The sequence below is a fragment of the Poecilia formosa genome, unplaced genomic scaffold (assembly GCF_000485575.1).
Source record: "Poecilia formosa unplaced genomic scaffold, Poecilia_formosa-5.1.2 Scaffold92, whole genome shotgun sequence".
NCBI lineage: Eukaryota > Metazoa > Chordata > Actinopteri > Cyprinodontiformes > Poeciliidae > Poecilia > Poecilia formosa.
In genome coordinates, this window is record NW_006800031.1 from 87,853 (window position 1) to 102,699 (window position 14,847).

The window sequence follows — 14,847 nt, forward strand, 5'->3', positions numbered from 1 at the left end:
TTTTTGTGTCATTTTTGTGTCTTTTCAGCTTCAAATCCTCCACTAGCGTAGCTTTACCAGACAATCACCAGATATTTTAGAGCCTCTAGACTTTAATCCCACTTTTACTGTTTCTATCTTTGCTAAAAGCTTCACAGTTAGATCAACTACTGAACATTAACAACAGTAATTTACAAAGAGCTCCATTACAGGATAGTTTTTTGGCATCACTCAGAGGGTTTCATATGAAAGACTTAAACTAATAAACTCCATCCAGCTTTATCAGCTGGTTTTATCTAAAGTGCAAAATGGCTAAAAATAAAACTGAGTTGTGGCTGAGCAGAGGCCACCCAGGGGCATTATACAATAATACTCTTGGCTTTGATGCCTAATTCTCTCAAACACAACATAATCATTGGTACTTCCAGATAATTTTAGGTTGTTAATCTTAACAAAAGTACCTTGGGTAACCCTGAACATAATTTTTAGGACATTCTGCTGCTAAATGCTAAGCCTAAACTCCAGACTGATGTTTGGAAATGCAAAAGTTGAAGACTTGATACAAGGAGTCCTTAGTTACTCACCTTTGGGCCGAACATGCCCAGTACTCCTGGGTAGCCCTGCTCACCGCTATCCCCCTGACAAAAATAAAATAGCAGCCATTAGGAAATCAAATAATAGTGTCATTTAAAGGAATTTGGTCAACTGAAAGGAAATCTCTGCTAACTGTTTGGCCTTTTGCTCCCAGGTCTCCTGGCTTTCCCGGTAATCCCATCACACCGACAAAACCTCTCTTCCCCGCTGGGCCCACCTGACCTGGCAGACCCCTCTCCCCCTGAAACACACACATGAACATCTTCCTTTGCCACTACGCCACAGCTTGGGCACTTTTATGTTGACAAACTAGTGGAAGTTACTACTACAACAAATTTATAGTTCACAACCCCATTAGTGTGGGCTGGATGAAAATATTACTGCTGAAAATGCAACTCCCAAGTTACTTTCCATAATGTCATTCAGGTGCATTCTTAAAATATGTATTTGACATTGGGGTACAAAACAACAATCAAAGCTTCAACTCTAATAAATCCAACACGTTTCCAAAATATGACCTAAACAGAATTTTATTTCCTATCCCAGGAGTCGCCCAGGAGATAAAAACTCATTATAACTGCAGAACTAATAAATGCAGCTTCTCTGTGGGTGTCATTAATTCTCTTCTCAAACGTCATGAACTTTGCATTTTTATATTCCTGGTAAGGCCATTCAAATAAATATTGTCATCTATTTTGCAGCACTGATTACTGCATTGAATGGGGGTGTTGTAAGAGAGGCCATAAGGACTTGAAGTGGAGTCAGGCACAATAAAGAAGTAGCATAAACAGGCAACATAAATACGAAGAGAGGCTGTTCCAACAGATTAAAGCTTGTTGGCTGTTATGACTGTCAATGGAAATACATTTGTGCATTCTTATTTATAGAAGTTCCTTTTATCATTTTAGCACAACCAGTTAAAATGAAAAAAGGTGGTTAACCCAGCCTTCAAACCTTTGAGCCAAAGGAGCCTTGGCTTCCTGAAAGTCCCGTCACCCCCTTTCCGCCTGGCATCCCAGGTTTTCCAGGTAAACCAACTTCTCCGTCCTCTCCTTGATCCCCCTAATTCCAAAGCACCAATATGAGCAACAGACAAAAAAAATATTTTCTTTTATTATTTCTCTCTCATTTAAATATGTTTCTGACAGTGAGCTCACCTTGACTCCATTACTTCCATCTTTACCAGGTAAGCCGTCCATCCCAGGTGGGCCCTCCAGTCCCTCCCTGCCCAGGACCCCATGTGGGCCAGACGGCCCCTGTGGGCCCTCAGGACAAAAAAAAAAAAACTCAAAATAAATCCTGTTTAATATGTAAAACAACTCCTTGACAAAAAATATGGTAGATCTAAAAAGTGTATGCACCCCTGTTAAAAGGTCATTTTTTGTGGTGTAAAAAACAGATTAAAATAATCAAAACCTTGTCCTATAAATGAAAAAAAAGCAAATATATTCTGTAAAATTAGTTTGCAAACCCTGGTTACATAAGGTTAAGCTAATATTTAGTGAAATCATGCTCATGACCTTCTGCACCCAAGCATACATCCAAAACAACACAAGAGTCCAGAACTACTTCTGACATAAACTGTGTGGGATGAGCTGAGGAAGACTGTGAACAACAGATTCTGGAAGATTAGCAGAACTTCTGCAGGGTGGTGTGACCAGCCTTGGTAAGCTGAGAGGTGGCATTAAGGTGGAGGTTCAACACATCATCAGTTAGAGCAGTGGTTCCCAAACTTTTTCTTCTGCGCCCCCCCAGTGGTTTCCAAACATTTTCTGCGCCCCCTCTATGGATTACAAATGGCTGTCTGGTTGAAACGACGCCTGTGACGGGGGAAAATCGACTTTTTTGGGGGTAAAATGAATGTACGTAGCTGAAAATAGACACCAACATCGGTAGCCTACAAGGTACTTGTTAAGCTTAAGGTTCTGTATTGATATTAGCTAGTCATCTTTTAGCTAACATTACCTGCATCCAACAGCTTTACTCAACTCAGTCGGTTAGTTTGGGTGAAAAACTGTGAAAAGTTCTTTGCGTTTTGCTGGTTTGCTGCCGTGATTCTAACACAAACCTACGTAGCTCCGCCCAGCAGCAGCAGGTCTCCTTCACAGCTGTAAACCCAGCGCGAGCGTCGTAGCGCTCATGTTGCGTTTAAAGGCGGCTCGGAAAAACAGGTTACAACATGTTAACAACGGATTAAACAGTTTTAACTGCTGATAAAAGTGACAGAGGACACAAATATGGGAAGTGTGGAAGCCTCTACTGTATCAAATTGACATAGGAATAACAGAGAGTTGGCCATTCTAAGGTAAAAACCGAGCGCATACAGTGTTCATGTTTTGTTTTTTTTTTATCCAGACGGCTTCCCGCGCCCTCCCTGCAATGACACGGCGCCCCCCCTAGGGGGCGCGCCCCACAGTTTGGGAACCTCTGAGTTAGAGGACACACACTCTTGTGCAACCAGTTTAATGCATCTTTATTTTTCAGAACACATTTTGTCAGAGATAAGCACAAAGGGGTGAATACACTTTAGACCTCGTGTCAGTGCAACTCACTGGTGGTCCTCTGTTCCCAGATGCTCCAGTTACGCCTGATTTTCCTTTAGGACCCTAAAGCAACAAAAAGCCATCTTCTGAATTTGTGGTTAAAAAAATGTATATGAAATTGAACAAATAATCTCACATTCTCACTCAATCCCACAAAACTATTTAATTTATGCCTTTACCTGATCACCTTTGGATCCTTTCAGACCTGGTTGTCCCTTCAGCCCAGGATGTCCCTGAAAAGGATCATTCATATAAACATTATTGGACTTTGTATGATTTAGCTGATATATGATTGGTAAAATGATACTTAACATGTTAGAAGCCAGAAAGTGGATACCTACAGGAAGACCTGGTGCACCTGCTTCACCTCTAGGCCCATTGAAACCAATTTCACCCTAACAAACAAAGGTCATTGTCTCTTTGTTTTTAGCTCATTTTTGTAATTATAGATTTGGGGGATATTATTGTCGTCTTATGCCAACTTACTATGCGTCCTGGGTCACCTGGCTCTCCTCGTTCCCCTCTGTCTCCGGGAGAACCCTGAATTCAGATGAAAACAATGTGTGCCATGTGTGCTGCTAACACATGGCACACAAAGACCTGGTCCAGGATGGAAACTCACTCTGTCACCTTGGGGACCTGGAAGACCCTCTACTTTGCCGTCATCTCCCTGTTCACCCTGAGCAAGAAGCCAAAGACAAGAGTCAGAGGTTTTCACTATTAAATCCAGTGACCTGAACAGAAGGAGTGGCAGTGCTGCATGTTTCTTTAAAAGCAGGGGGTCGTCTTTTAAAGAAAGGCAAGTCATTCTCCAAACTATTACCTGCAATGATCCTATTACACATAAATGAAGCTGGTTTGCTCTGGGAGCTTTCATGGTATTCATTAAACAATAGAAATAGATGTGTGTATAATTTAAGCAATTACATGCTGCACATGCGGGGAATGAAATAAATAAATACAGAACCCAACAATGCAACTGTAAGAGGGATAAATAGTTAAGGCTAGGGGGCAAAGACACCTGACAACTGCACAGATGAAAAGCAATAAGCCGTACCTTCAACTATCGTTTAGATTTGTATTGACATTGTAGTTTCAGTGCCAGAAGTACCTGGCGCTAAATTGACAATCATAAATTCTACAATGGCCTGGGCGACAGCGTGATACTGCATTAATTAGAGCGCAGGCAACAGCAATTATATAGAGGATACTGGGAATGAGAAAACAACAAATAACCGCATCCAGATGGCTTCTGCCCAGGGACTAAAAAAATGCAAATGAGTGTATCACTAAACTCTGGTGCACAGTGTATACACATATTACACAGTGCTCCTGTCAAATAAACACAAATTATGTGGCTAATATCTGCAAAATTATGAGAAGAAGTCCAGGTGCCTGGCTAATTATACACATTTGACTGTGCTGAGTTAATTGGCTTTGTCCAGGTTCATATCACAGATTAAATTAGGGGTAACTTTGGGGACAGACAATGACACTAAGACAGAGCAAGAAGGCAATAATTAGGAACAGAGATCTGGTCTCAAACAAGTAGTTGTGCACCAAAACAATCTGATATATGACAAGTCCCCCGGGGCTCATAACAGAATTTGACAGCCGGTGGCTTACAGGCAGCAAATAAATGGTTGAAATACCTTTTCACCTTTCGATCCAGGGGGTCCAAGCGGTCCTGGTGGTCCCACATAACCCTACAAAAACAGAAAGACAAACTAAATGCTTTTACACAAACGGAGCAAAACCAATCACATTTTCAAATTCATCAGCAAATAGAGTTACATCTCAATTAATTATAACATCATTGAAAATATAATTTATTTCAGGTATTCAATTAAATAATAAAACTGGTATATTATGTAGCATCATTACACACAACATAATGTATTTCAGGTGTTTATTTCTGCTCATTTTGATGACATGAATTTATCCTTCTCAAAATTAATACAGATACAGAATGATTTTTAAGAAGAAAAAAATCTTAAAGTGCTTGGTCAAAACTCCTTTTGTGTGAATTACAGCATCAATGCACCACAGCATGGAGGCAGTCAGCCTGTGGTCCTGCTTTAAGTCCAGGTTGGCGTAGCAGCAGCCTTCCACTTGGTGATACTAACTATAACCTCTACATGTTTTTGAGATGCAGATTTAGTCTCTCGATTACAAAATCTAATACATTTGAGACTTTTTGGTTAAGTTTAAAGACCAATCCATCAAGAATAACGTGTAATTTAAATACTTTGCATTACATTTCTTTGCCACAGTGTTAAAAACAAGACAAACCAGTAATGAGAAATGAAACCACACAAACTCTGGTTTAAGTGTTTTTAAGTCATTTATTAGATTAGATTAATTGTCAAAAGGTTAAAAACTTATAAACACCTCTGACCACTAGCATGGATTTCCAAGACGGGATCTGACCCAGAAAGCAGTTCTAATAAATTTATTGTCTTAGCTGATATAACGGAAACTTAAGGAGTCAAGCTGCCAATCACTGCTGGTGAAGTTGACTCCTGGGTTTCTTGCCAATGGATTTACTGACAAAAAGACGAGTAAAGGGGAGAACTATTTTGAATCTAACACAGAACTTGGTAAATATATATATTTTATCCTAAACATTGTAATTTCACATTTGGCCTCACTGTTAGAAAGAAGATTTCTGCAGATTTTGAGCCACAATGCTAAATAACTTTGATCTCCATTATTACATCAATAAAACAACCCTAAAGTAATTTCAGTTGAACTCACTTGGTGGGCTATGATCCATTGTCTGATGTAGACTTTGGTATTTCTAAAGCTATCAACACATGCAAAATGAACGGCCTGTAAAGCATAAATAGGGAAAAGAAACTGTGGCAGATGGCTGCTTCAGGCTCAGCAGGAGTGAATTGTAAAGGATAAATTCACACAGTAATGACAACTACAGGGTTTACAGAATGAGATCGTCATTTTAAAGGATCTGTAAGTAAATAACACCGTACTAAACTATTTTTTTTATTTTGTCATTTGAATTATGGACATGATATATAAAAAATATTTTTGATATTAAGTAAAATTTTAAAATAAATCATTTTTCTCAATCTGATCTTTATCTTTCTTTCTGTTTAATCCACCAGACAAGAACAGACGATTCTTAACATACAACACAAATAAAAAAGACATGTCAAACCCAGGTGACTTGTTTCTCAAGGCTTTGTTTTGTTTATTTTTTGTTTAAAAACAAACAAAACAATTTTTATGGCAGCCTATGACAAATGTCGTCAGGACTAAAGTGCATTTGATATCCTTTAGCTTTAAAACAAAAGGCTTAAAGGTTTATCATAGATTCTTCTGATAAAAACTTGTGTTACCTCATAACCTGCTATGCCTGGATCACCTTGTTGGCCCATTCTTCCAGGAACACCCTGACAAAAAATATGATAGAAATAATAAGTTTGACCAAAATTAAAGGCAAAGTCCTCCCCTCCCCCAGATGAAAACGTACCACGGGGCCGGTGGTTCCTCTTGCCCCTTTCTGTCCGATAAACCCAGGCTCCCCATGCTCCCCGATTGGTCCACTCTCACCTAAGTGACCTTGCTGACCTTTGCTCCCCTGGAGAAAGCACACCAATAATCAGGTATGTACCAACACGCCTGAACGCATGTGGGAGGAATCTGACAATTCAAACATTCAAATGCTGAAAATCTATTTGTCAAGAACCTCCACTTCTGCTGTTATGGAGCATACTAAGTTCCTAGTTTGTTTTCAGCTACATCAAAGGAATATTCAAGTCCCTGTCCAACAGAGCAAATTGAGAGCCAACTACAATGAAAGGTGTGCTTTGCTGCAGGCAAGTGAACTGGCGGACCTTTTCTCCTGGCTTTCCTCTTTCCCCGATTTTGCCGGGCGTGCCCTCCTGACCCTGTTAACCGAGAGATAGAGCAGAGGGCTTTTAGTGGACAAAAAGAGCCGTCTTCATTAGAACTGAAAGGGAATCAAAGATCGCTCTTGAGATACTCACTCTGACCCCCACAAGTCCAGGAGGACCAGGTCTGCCTTCCTTTCCTTTCAGGCCAATTTCACCTCTGTCCCCACCGGCCCCATCTGGACCGCCATCTCCTTTCTCGCCCTGAGAAAATACAAAGGTGACACCTTTGAGTTAAGCTGCAGACAAACTCTTAGAGGGGATTCTCAGCTGCTGAGACTTTGTAAATTTAGTAATTCATTAAGGAGAAAGTAAAAATAGCTTTTACTCTGGAAATCAAGGACATCAACATAAAGTCGGTGGCAGGAAATGCTTCCACCTGCTGACAAGCTTTATGAGATAACGACCTCATATTACATTTTTCAGCACCCGTCTACAATGCAAGTTGTACAATGCAAGCTGGACTTCCTTAACAGCTCAGCAGAACCACCGGCTTCATGACGGCCTTCACTGTAATTCATGCTGAAGGAGCCCAAAACAACCGCTGAGTGCACACACACAGATACACTTTCTGAATCTAAAATTCTTGTTTTTCTTGATGTTATTTAATGGTGTGAGTTACAATTCAAGACAATTTAATTTTCTGAGAGACTGAATTCTGTGTTTATATCAAACAAAATGAGCAAAAAATAAAAATAATAATAATGTTTTGCTCATCAGTTTAGATGCCCTGAGAGAGTTTGGCGTTTATTGAGCTGGTTTGTGATGATATGGTGATTCAAAAAAAGCAATCACAAATCACAAATGTCTGAGAAAAAAAATGGCTTTTTCCAACTGAGTGAAAGAAAAGTTGTTTTTTAAATCATCATTCTTTATCTAAGAAAAACGTCATAAAGGTGCTGCTAGAGTTAATTTAATTCCTAAAATAAATCAACTCTTGAGCATTAATTGGAAAAAGGAGATTATACGACATGTTCAGCAGGGATGATAGCAAGCAATGTATTTATTATAAAAATAGATTTTCTTAGCACTGGAATGTTTCCCCCTTAAATAATTTTACTCATATTACAGGGGGATTTTTTCCAACTACCTGCTTCAGTAAATAAGTCATTTATCTTTGGGATTTTCACACATCTTTATCCCCAAGTGCCAAAAAGTGGTGATGGTGCAGTAAAACTTTAGCTTGTCCTTTCAGCCTTATATTCCCCGCTTTCAATTTTCTACATCATCAAATGAACAAATACCAGAACACCAGTTACTGCAGAGCCCGAGGATCCACAGCCACAAAAGTTAGGCCTCTTATATTCATCTATTTTCTCAGTAGTGTAGCTAGTAAACCCTTACCTGGTGAGCGCAGAGATGCTCAAGCTGTAAATGGTGTTAATATCAACCAAATGCTCAAGGTTACAAATAAAACCTTAAAATGTATCCATTATTCACAGGTGTCTGAAAAGGCCTACAGTGAGAAGTTGTGTGCCTCACACTCAATAGACTCTACTTAAAAGTTTTGCTGCAGCGCTCAGAGCTGCAGCGTGAAGTTTCTGCAGTGACAGCTCAGGCATGTAAACAAAGAGTCGCAGTAGTGGAACTACAATGACACAAAACCATGATTTATTTATCGGTTAGACACAGCAAGCTGTGAATTGGAGATATTTCAAAGATGAAATACAGAAATATGACTTGACTTGTTTTTTTCCAAGGTGTTTATGATCCCTCAACATTTTATGTCACAGTAAAATAGGCCAAAGCACAAGAACTTCAGCCCTAAAGGATTTTTTTGTCTGAAAGAAGAAGGTTGGCCTTTTTGAGTCTTTAAATTCTAAAAACCTCTTTGTAAAGAACCAAATTAATGCAACCGTAGAACAGATCTCTGTGTAAAATCAAAGGAAATATAATCAAAAATGAATGAAAAACAAAAAAGAAAGTGAAAGACATAACCTGATACAGGGACAAAGAAGGTGAGACTAAAACACATGATTTTAACCAAAAGTCCAAATAATTATTTCTTCAAAGAGAATAGAAAACAAGTCTTTTCTTTTTATCTTCACTGTTTCTTTTATTTATTTCACACTTGTTCACACACATTTCTCCCACTATTTCATGTCTGATAATCAGAACAAGAAGCTTTTGTTTCCTTCCCACTCAAGGCATGTGTTTGCAAGAAAAGCATGTGGTGGAAAACTTGTTAAGTAAATAAATGTATATCCTTCAAGGTGTACAGTATTTTTGCATGTACAGTATTTTTGCAGCATATGGAAATACAAATAAAAATGCTGTTTAATTCAGGGAGTGGGTAGAATATTTCTTGAAAAACTAGTCAGTTCCTAATGATTTCTAATGTGTAAACATATTTGACTTAATATGACTGCATTATGTAAACAGTGACCAATCCTGCAGCACACATTATTTTGTATGCAAGCTGATGTAAAATGGTGTGTGAAAATGTCCTTTCAGATTTCTTGTTTTTGCTTTTGAAATGTTTTGCATCATGAAAACAAATACATCCCTCAAAGCTAGGCTGAGGAAATAAAAAAACATAACATTTTAAATGTTAGTTTGATGTATTAAGGTGGGGGAAAGCTAACCATGCCAACCTGGCCCAATGTGAAAGATCTCCTAAACCCAAAATCAGAGTGTTTCACTCTGGGCAGCAAGATCTAGGAGTCTCTTCAAAGTAATGCCAAAACATCTAAATTGGATTTAACTTCTTTCTCGCTGTTGAATCAGGAACATTGACCTTAACTGGGTCAAGCGAGGCCTGCAGAGCTGCAGATTCTGTTTCAGGTTCTTTTCTGACCTTCTGGATGAGTCATCAGTTTCGATAGGCTGGCCACTCCTGGGAAGGTTTCCCACTGCTCCATCTTTTCTACTTTTGTGGATAATAGCTCCCACTGTGGTTTACTGGAGTCTCAAAGTCTTAGGATTGGTTTTGTAACTCGCTCCACTCCGACAGAATTCAGTTACTTTGTTTCTCATGTCTTCTTGAATTTCTTTACATATTTTGCTGCTTTCTCAGATATTTTCTCTAATCTTATATTGACAGACAGGTTCTGTTTAAGTAATTTCCTGATTCTATAGGTCAGAAGTCAATACCAAAAATTTATATGAGACAAAATACTTTGGCTTGCGTCAATTTACATATTTTATTCATTGCTGTGGTGATAATGCAATCTTAATGCAGATTAACACAGATTACCAGCAAAGCTGAATATAGTAATTGCAAACATATCTATGTAGATGTAAAATGTTATTAGAGAAAATGTTTATTCAGTTATTTTCTCAGTTATGAGAGGTTTCTACAAGCACAGCTTCAACCCCATTGTTTCCAAGTGGACTGTTTTTAAGGGCTTGTAAGCATTTGACCTTTGCCCTCAACCAAATCACTGAAACTCAAGGTGGAGACAGTAATGAGAGAAATGGTACTGAGCCTTAGGCACTGCAAATATAGGCAAAGTATAAGAAATAATATTCTCAAATTCGGCTCATGACTAAAATGACGAAACATAAGGTTGTGAGTTTTATTGTGTTCTGCTATCAACATACTGGTTTTTTTTTCCTTCCCTTTATTTTCTTTGTAAAATCTCAAGTTGGATGTTCCACAAGCACACAAAATTTGGCTCTCAAAAAATAACAAAAGCTGAAAATGTTTCCAAGATTTCCACCAAAATGTTCCACGAAGGCCAGAATCCATTTGCAGCATTTTCCAATTCTGTGTAACTAAAACTGCCTTGTACAACCATAAGCTCAGCAGAGTCTTGGGCTGTTCAGTTATTTTAGAAACAGCTTTTTGCTCAAGTTGCAATGTATGACAGACAGCTTTAATAACTTCTGCTCACTTTGTTCCCCAAGCATCAACACTGTGCAGCCAACATGCCGAATATGCTTCATTTAGTGGCAGTAAGTTAGTGCAATAAAAAAAGAGTTCAACAGGGTTTGAAATTGTAAAATTTTAGTGTTTTTTTAGTCTTACCAAGGTACCATGTGGTCCACTTAGTCCAGCCTCCCCATCAATGCCTGTCTCACCCTGAAATACAAATCATAAAATATATATAGTTTTCATATGATGACAAGAAAATGTATAAAAAGTAAATGTTTTTACTTCTTTACACGTTATTCATTCCAGGTGTCTCCTCAAAAACATATGCTTGCAATGATCATTTAGAAATAATGTTTGACATCCAATAAATACTGAAGTTCAGAGGTCTCACACTTTTATTGCCACTTTAATAGGTACAACCCGAGTTCAGTTCAATGTAAATTTTACAGACGACTACGAAGTCTCACCCCATTCTGGAGAATCAATGAACAAGAAGCACATTTAAACTGTGATATCATGGTGCTTGATCCTCCTTTTAGCATTCACCTTTGTGTAAATGAACAATAGTAATGTTGAGAGTTTTTCAGGATGAAAACTGCATGAAGAAAACATGATACTCACTCTCTGGCCAATCAAGCCCTGCTCCCCAATGCTGCCAGGCGAGCCAACAGAACCCTGTTAAGCAAACCATCAAGACTATGAAGTATTTGCTTTATATTTTTCAATGCCCCAAAATATAGCTACCACCTTTGACTGCAAAGTTAAATCTGTGCTTCCCACTTTCCTGCAGGATGCATACCCAAACATGGCACTTTAATTAAAGCAGCTGGAGTTAAAAAAAACAATCATTCACCTTGATTGTCCACAAAATTATACCACTTACAAAATATGAGATGGTTTTCATATTTTATTACAGATGAGTGGCGTGGATTTGCATTAACCACCCCCACGTCAATAAAATTACATTTCACAACAATTACAGCTACTGTCTTTTTTAGAATGTCTCAGCCAGCTTTGTACATGTAGAAACTAACTTTCTACATGTACAATCAACTAGATAAATCTGGAGCAGCAATCTTCAAATCGTCCTACTGACTTTCATTTGACTTGAATATATTTTAATGAAAACCGTTCTATTTTGATCTTTATAATGTTTGTTTGCAAATGTTCTGTATTAAACCTCTGAGATTTCTGGAGAAGAACTGGATTTCTACTGAATTTTAACGCTCATGTGGACAGATTAGGCAAAAGGCAATCGAGAGGTGATTGTTTACACTTGTTTTTATTTTGGGGTTTCAGAAAAAAAGAGGGTTGAAGTCATACTTAAAGAAACTTTAAGAACCAGGTACAGCTCTCTTTTTACATCACACATTTGCGCCACATTGTGTTGGTCTAAATCTCAGTTAAGAAAACTGAATTTTGTGTTTGTAACAGGTTAAAATGTAATTCAGTTTAAGGGATATGAAAACTAAAGCAAAGGCAGCGTGTTTTTAAACCTCCACATGTACATCTGGAGCACTGAGCAGCTCTAATTCCACGGCATTTCATTTTTCATATCTTGTTCTCCTCACCTTCTCTCCAGATTCACCCGGCGGCCCTTTTTCCCCATCATTTCCAGCAGGTCCCTTTCAGAAACAGTTACAGCCTTTAATATTTGGCACTAATGTAAAACGCTGCTTGAGTTCTGATGCCAGCTGTGTGATCAACTAACCGTTGGTCCAATTGCCCCCAGTGGCCCGATCGTTCCTGCCGGCCCTGATGACCCCTGCAGCAGCACAGCAGAGGCATCAATAAAAATGGTTAAGAGCGTTTTCTGGCGTAAGATAAACACCTCTGGCAGTGACAGCAAATGGGAAAAAATGGGAAAATGGATAAGAACTAAGCAGAAAGTGAGTATTTGTGGGGGCAAGATCATCTGGAGGGCTCAGAATCTTTCAAACAATAAACCAAAGCTTCTGAATGTGAGTAAAACTGACCCACTGATATAGAGGCACACTGAAACTACAATAAAGCTGCCTCTACAAAGAGGAAATGGAGTAAATCAAATTGTCCCTGCTTCACCATAGTTTGCTGTTCATGTCCATGAGCTCTGGACAGAGGGAGGAAGAAGAGGATTAGGATGTTTTTAAGCTTTTCCAACTGGATAGACGTTTCTAGGAAAAGCTCAGGAAAAGAAAAGAATTCATGCAAGAGCCAAAAAACATAACTAACACTGTAGTTCTCCCGTAGACTGACAGTTAAAGGGTGACACTACTAAAATACATAGAAGCTGAATTTGAATAATCAACTCACTGGTTCTCCTACAATTCCTTTGGCTCCAGGTGGTCCTGAGGGGCCCGGGATACCCTGAAATTATGGCATTGATGGTATTAAAACACATTTAAAAACTAAAACTGATCTGAGCCAATCTAATAGACAACTCTGTTAGCCTTAATCACTTACTGGAAATCCCTTCGGCCCGGCTTCGCCTGGCTCACCAAGCTTTCCCTGCAGCAAAACCACAAAAATGGGAAGAATGTGATCACAGGACAAGACAAATATTCTAGGTTAATATGGTTAATATGGTTTCTGGCATTTTATGGCATTTTCTACAGAAATCATGAGTTTTATATTACACAATGCAGGGTAATTATTGGTTACTTGTCTGTCATTAAGTGCAAATTACTTGAATGATCAAAAATAATAACAATAATAATGATGATAAAGACTCTGGGAAAGATATTTAACAAATTAAGCATAATTGCCATTTTTAGTTGGTTTAGGTTTATAGTTGTAATGTGAACATATGTGAAATAGATAAATGCTATTTTATTCAAAAGGTGGGCATTCTAGTAAAAAAAATAATAAGTTTCTACCAAACTTTCACCAGCAGTTAAATCTCTTTGGCTTAAATGATTGGGCATTAATATGGACAAATGTCCTTGTTCAGTACTGAATATTAAGAGGTGTCCTACCTTCACATGATTTTACTATGTGATCAAACAGACATGGTATCTGTTTTATAACATCTCAAGCCAACACACTAGTTCTTTGATCTGAAGTTTTTAGAAAAACCACTTGAACAAATGCACAACCAGGACTGGAGGTTGTGCTCAAACACTTTTTGTTAGCAGAGAAAAACATTGATGTTTTTCTTTTCGCTCACCATTTCCCCAGGGAGGCCCAATTTTCCTGGTGGACCATCAGGCCCCTGCGAAGAAACAGCATGAGATAAATGAGCTTCCTGAAATCCCCCTCAAGTCATAATGTGCTACCAACAGCATTATTATTTAAAGCTCCTTGATAAACAACTCGGCATTTTAGGTGTTTATTTCTAAGAGTGTCTTGCAACGTCCTTCAGCTGGGGAAAAAAATGTTTTTGTATTTTTTATTTTTCATATATGCAGTTATGAAAACCTGAGGCCAAACATCACAGTAAGTTTCAGTACAAAAAAATCAACACACCTTGAACATTTTGCACTACGGTCACTTTTCAGTGTGTTATCCCATGCTCACCTTGACCCCTGCTGACCCCTTTGCCCCCAGTGGACCATCAGGACCTCTTGGACCCTGTTTAAAAAAATAATAGTTATTATTGATCAACAGCATTAGAAAGATGTCCTTTAATGACCCAGAAGCTGATGTTGTTGAATAAATTACATTTCCATATCCACTCTAAGGAAAGCTGGGACAGTTTTGTTCGTATTGTGTCCTTTAGATTTTCCCCACTCAGGAGAAACAGACTGTAGCTACTTAGCAAATGCTTGGCATCTGCAATTTAGCTCCGTGGTGCGCCCAAATCCCACTGTGTAGAAGTTTATCCCCACTTTTCCACAAGCATAACTGTGGTACTGCCTGCAGAGTGAAATTGCTGTCCTGAAGCTCAGTTATTCTTGCCCCTAAAATTGAGTGAAGCTATTCAGTTGAAAAATAGAGTACTTCTGGAAATATTCCTAAAAGCATTCTAAATAAGAAATATAAATTGAACCCAGCCAGAATAAAACTGCTTCTTACATAATTC

At 38.5% G+C, this 14,847-nt stretch overlaps 1 protein-coding gene across 2 annotated transcripts in view; it reads right to left on the reverse strand.

Moving 5' to 3' along the window:
* col27a1b (collagen, type XXVII, alpha 1b) overlaps positions 1-14,847 on the reverse strand; it is an 84,457-nt gene that overhangs the window by 14,932 nt on the left and 54,678 nt on the right. For both annotated transcript variants that reach the window (XM_016674267.1, XM_007557909.2), the window contains 22 exons: positions 14,343-14,396; positions 13,993-14,037; positions 13,290-13,334; positions 13,140-13,193; positions 12,559-12,612; positions 12,419-12,472; positions 11,469-11,522; positions 11,001-11,054; positions 7,127-7,234; positions 6,974-7,027; positions 6,610-6,717; positions 6,476-6,529; positions 4,769-4,822; positions 3,739-3,795; positions 3,603-3,656; positions 3,458-3,511; positions 3,296-3,349; positions 3,126-3,179; positions 1,731-1,838; positions 1,528-1,635; positions 707-814; positions 564-617 (listed from right to left, as the gene is read on the reverse strand). In XM_016674267.1, coding sequence (XP_016529753.1) covers positions 564-617; positions 707-814; positions 1,528-1,635; positions 1,731-1,838; positions 3,126-3,179; positions 3,296-3,349; positions 3,458-3,511; positions 3,603-3,656; positions 3,739-3,795; positions 4,769-4,822; positions 6,476-6,529; positions 6,610-6,717; positions 6,974-7,027; positions 7,127-7,234; positions 11,001-11,054; positions 11,469-11,522; positions 12,419-12,472; positions 12,559-12,612; positions 13,140-13,193; positions 13,290-13,334; positions 13,993-14,037; positions 14,343-14,396 — 1,443 coding nt within the window. The remainder of the gene's footprint in view (positions 1-563; positions 618-706; positions 815-1,527; positions 1,636-1,730; positions 1,839-3,125; positions 3,180-3,295; positions 3,350-3,457; positions 3,512-3,602; positions 3,657-3,738; positions 3,796-4,768; positions 4,823-6,475; positions 6,530-6,609; positions 6,718-6,973; positions 7,028-7,126; positions 7,235-11,000; positions 11,055-11,468; positions 11,523-12,418; positions 12,473-12,558; positions 12,613-13,139; positions 13,194-13,289; positions 13,335-13,992; positions 14,038-14,342; positions 14,397-14,847) is intronic.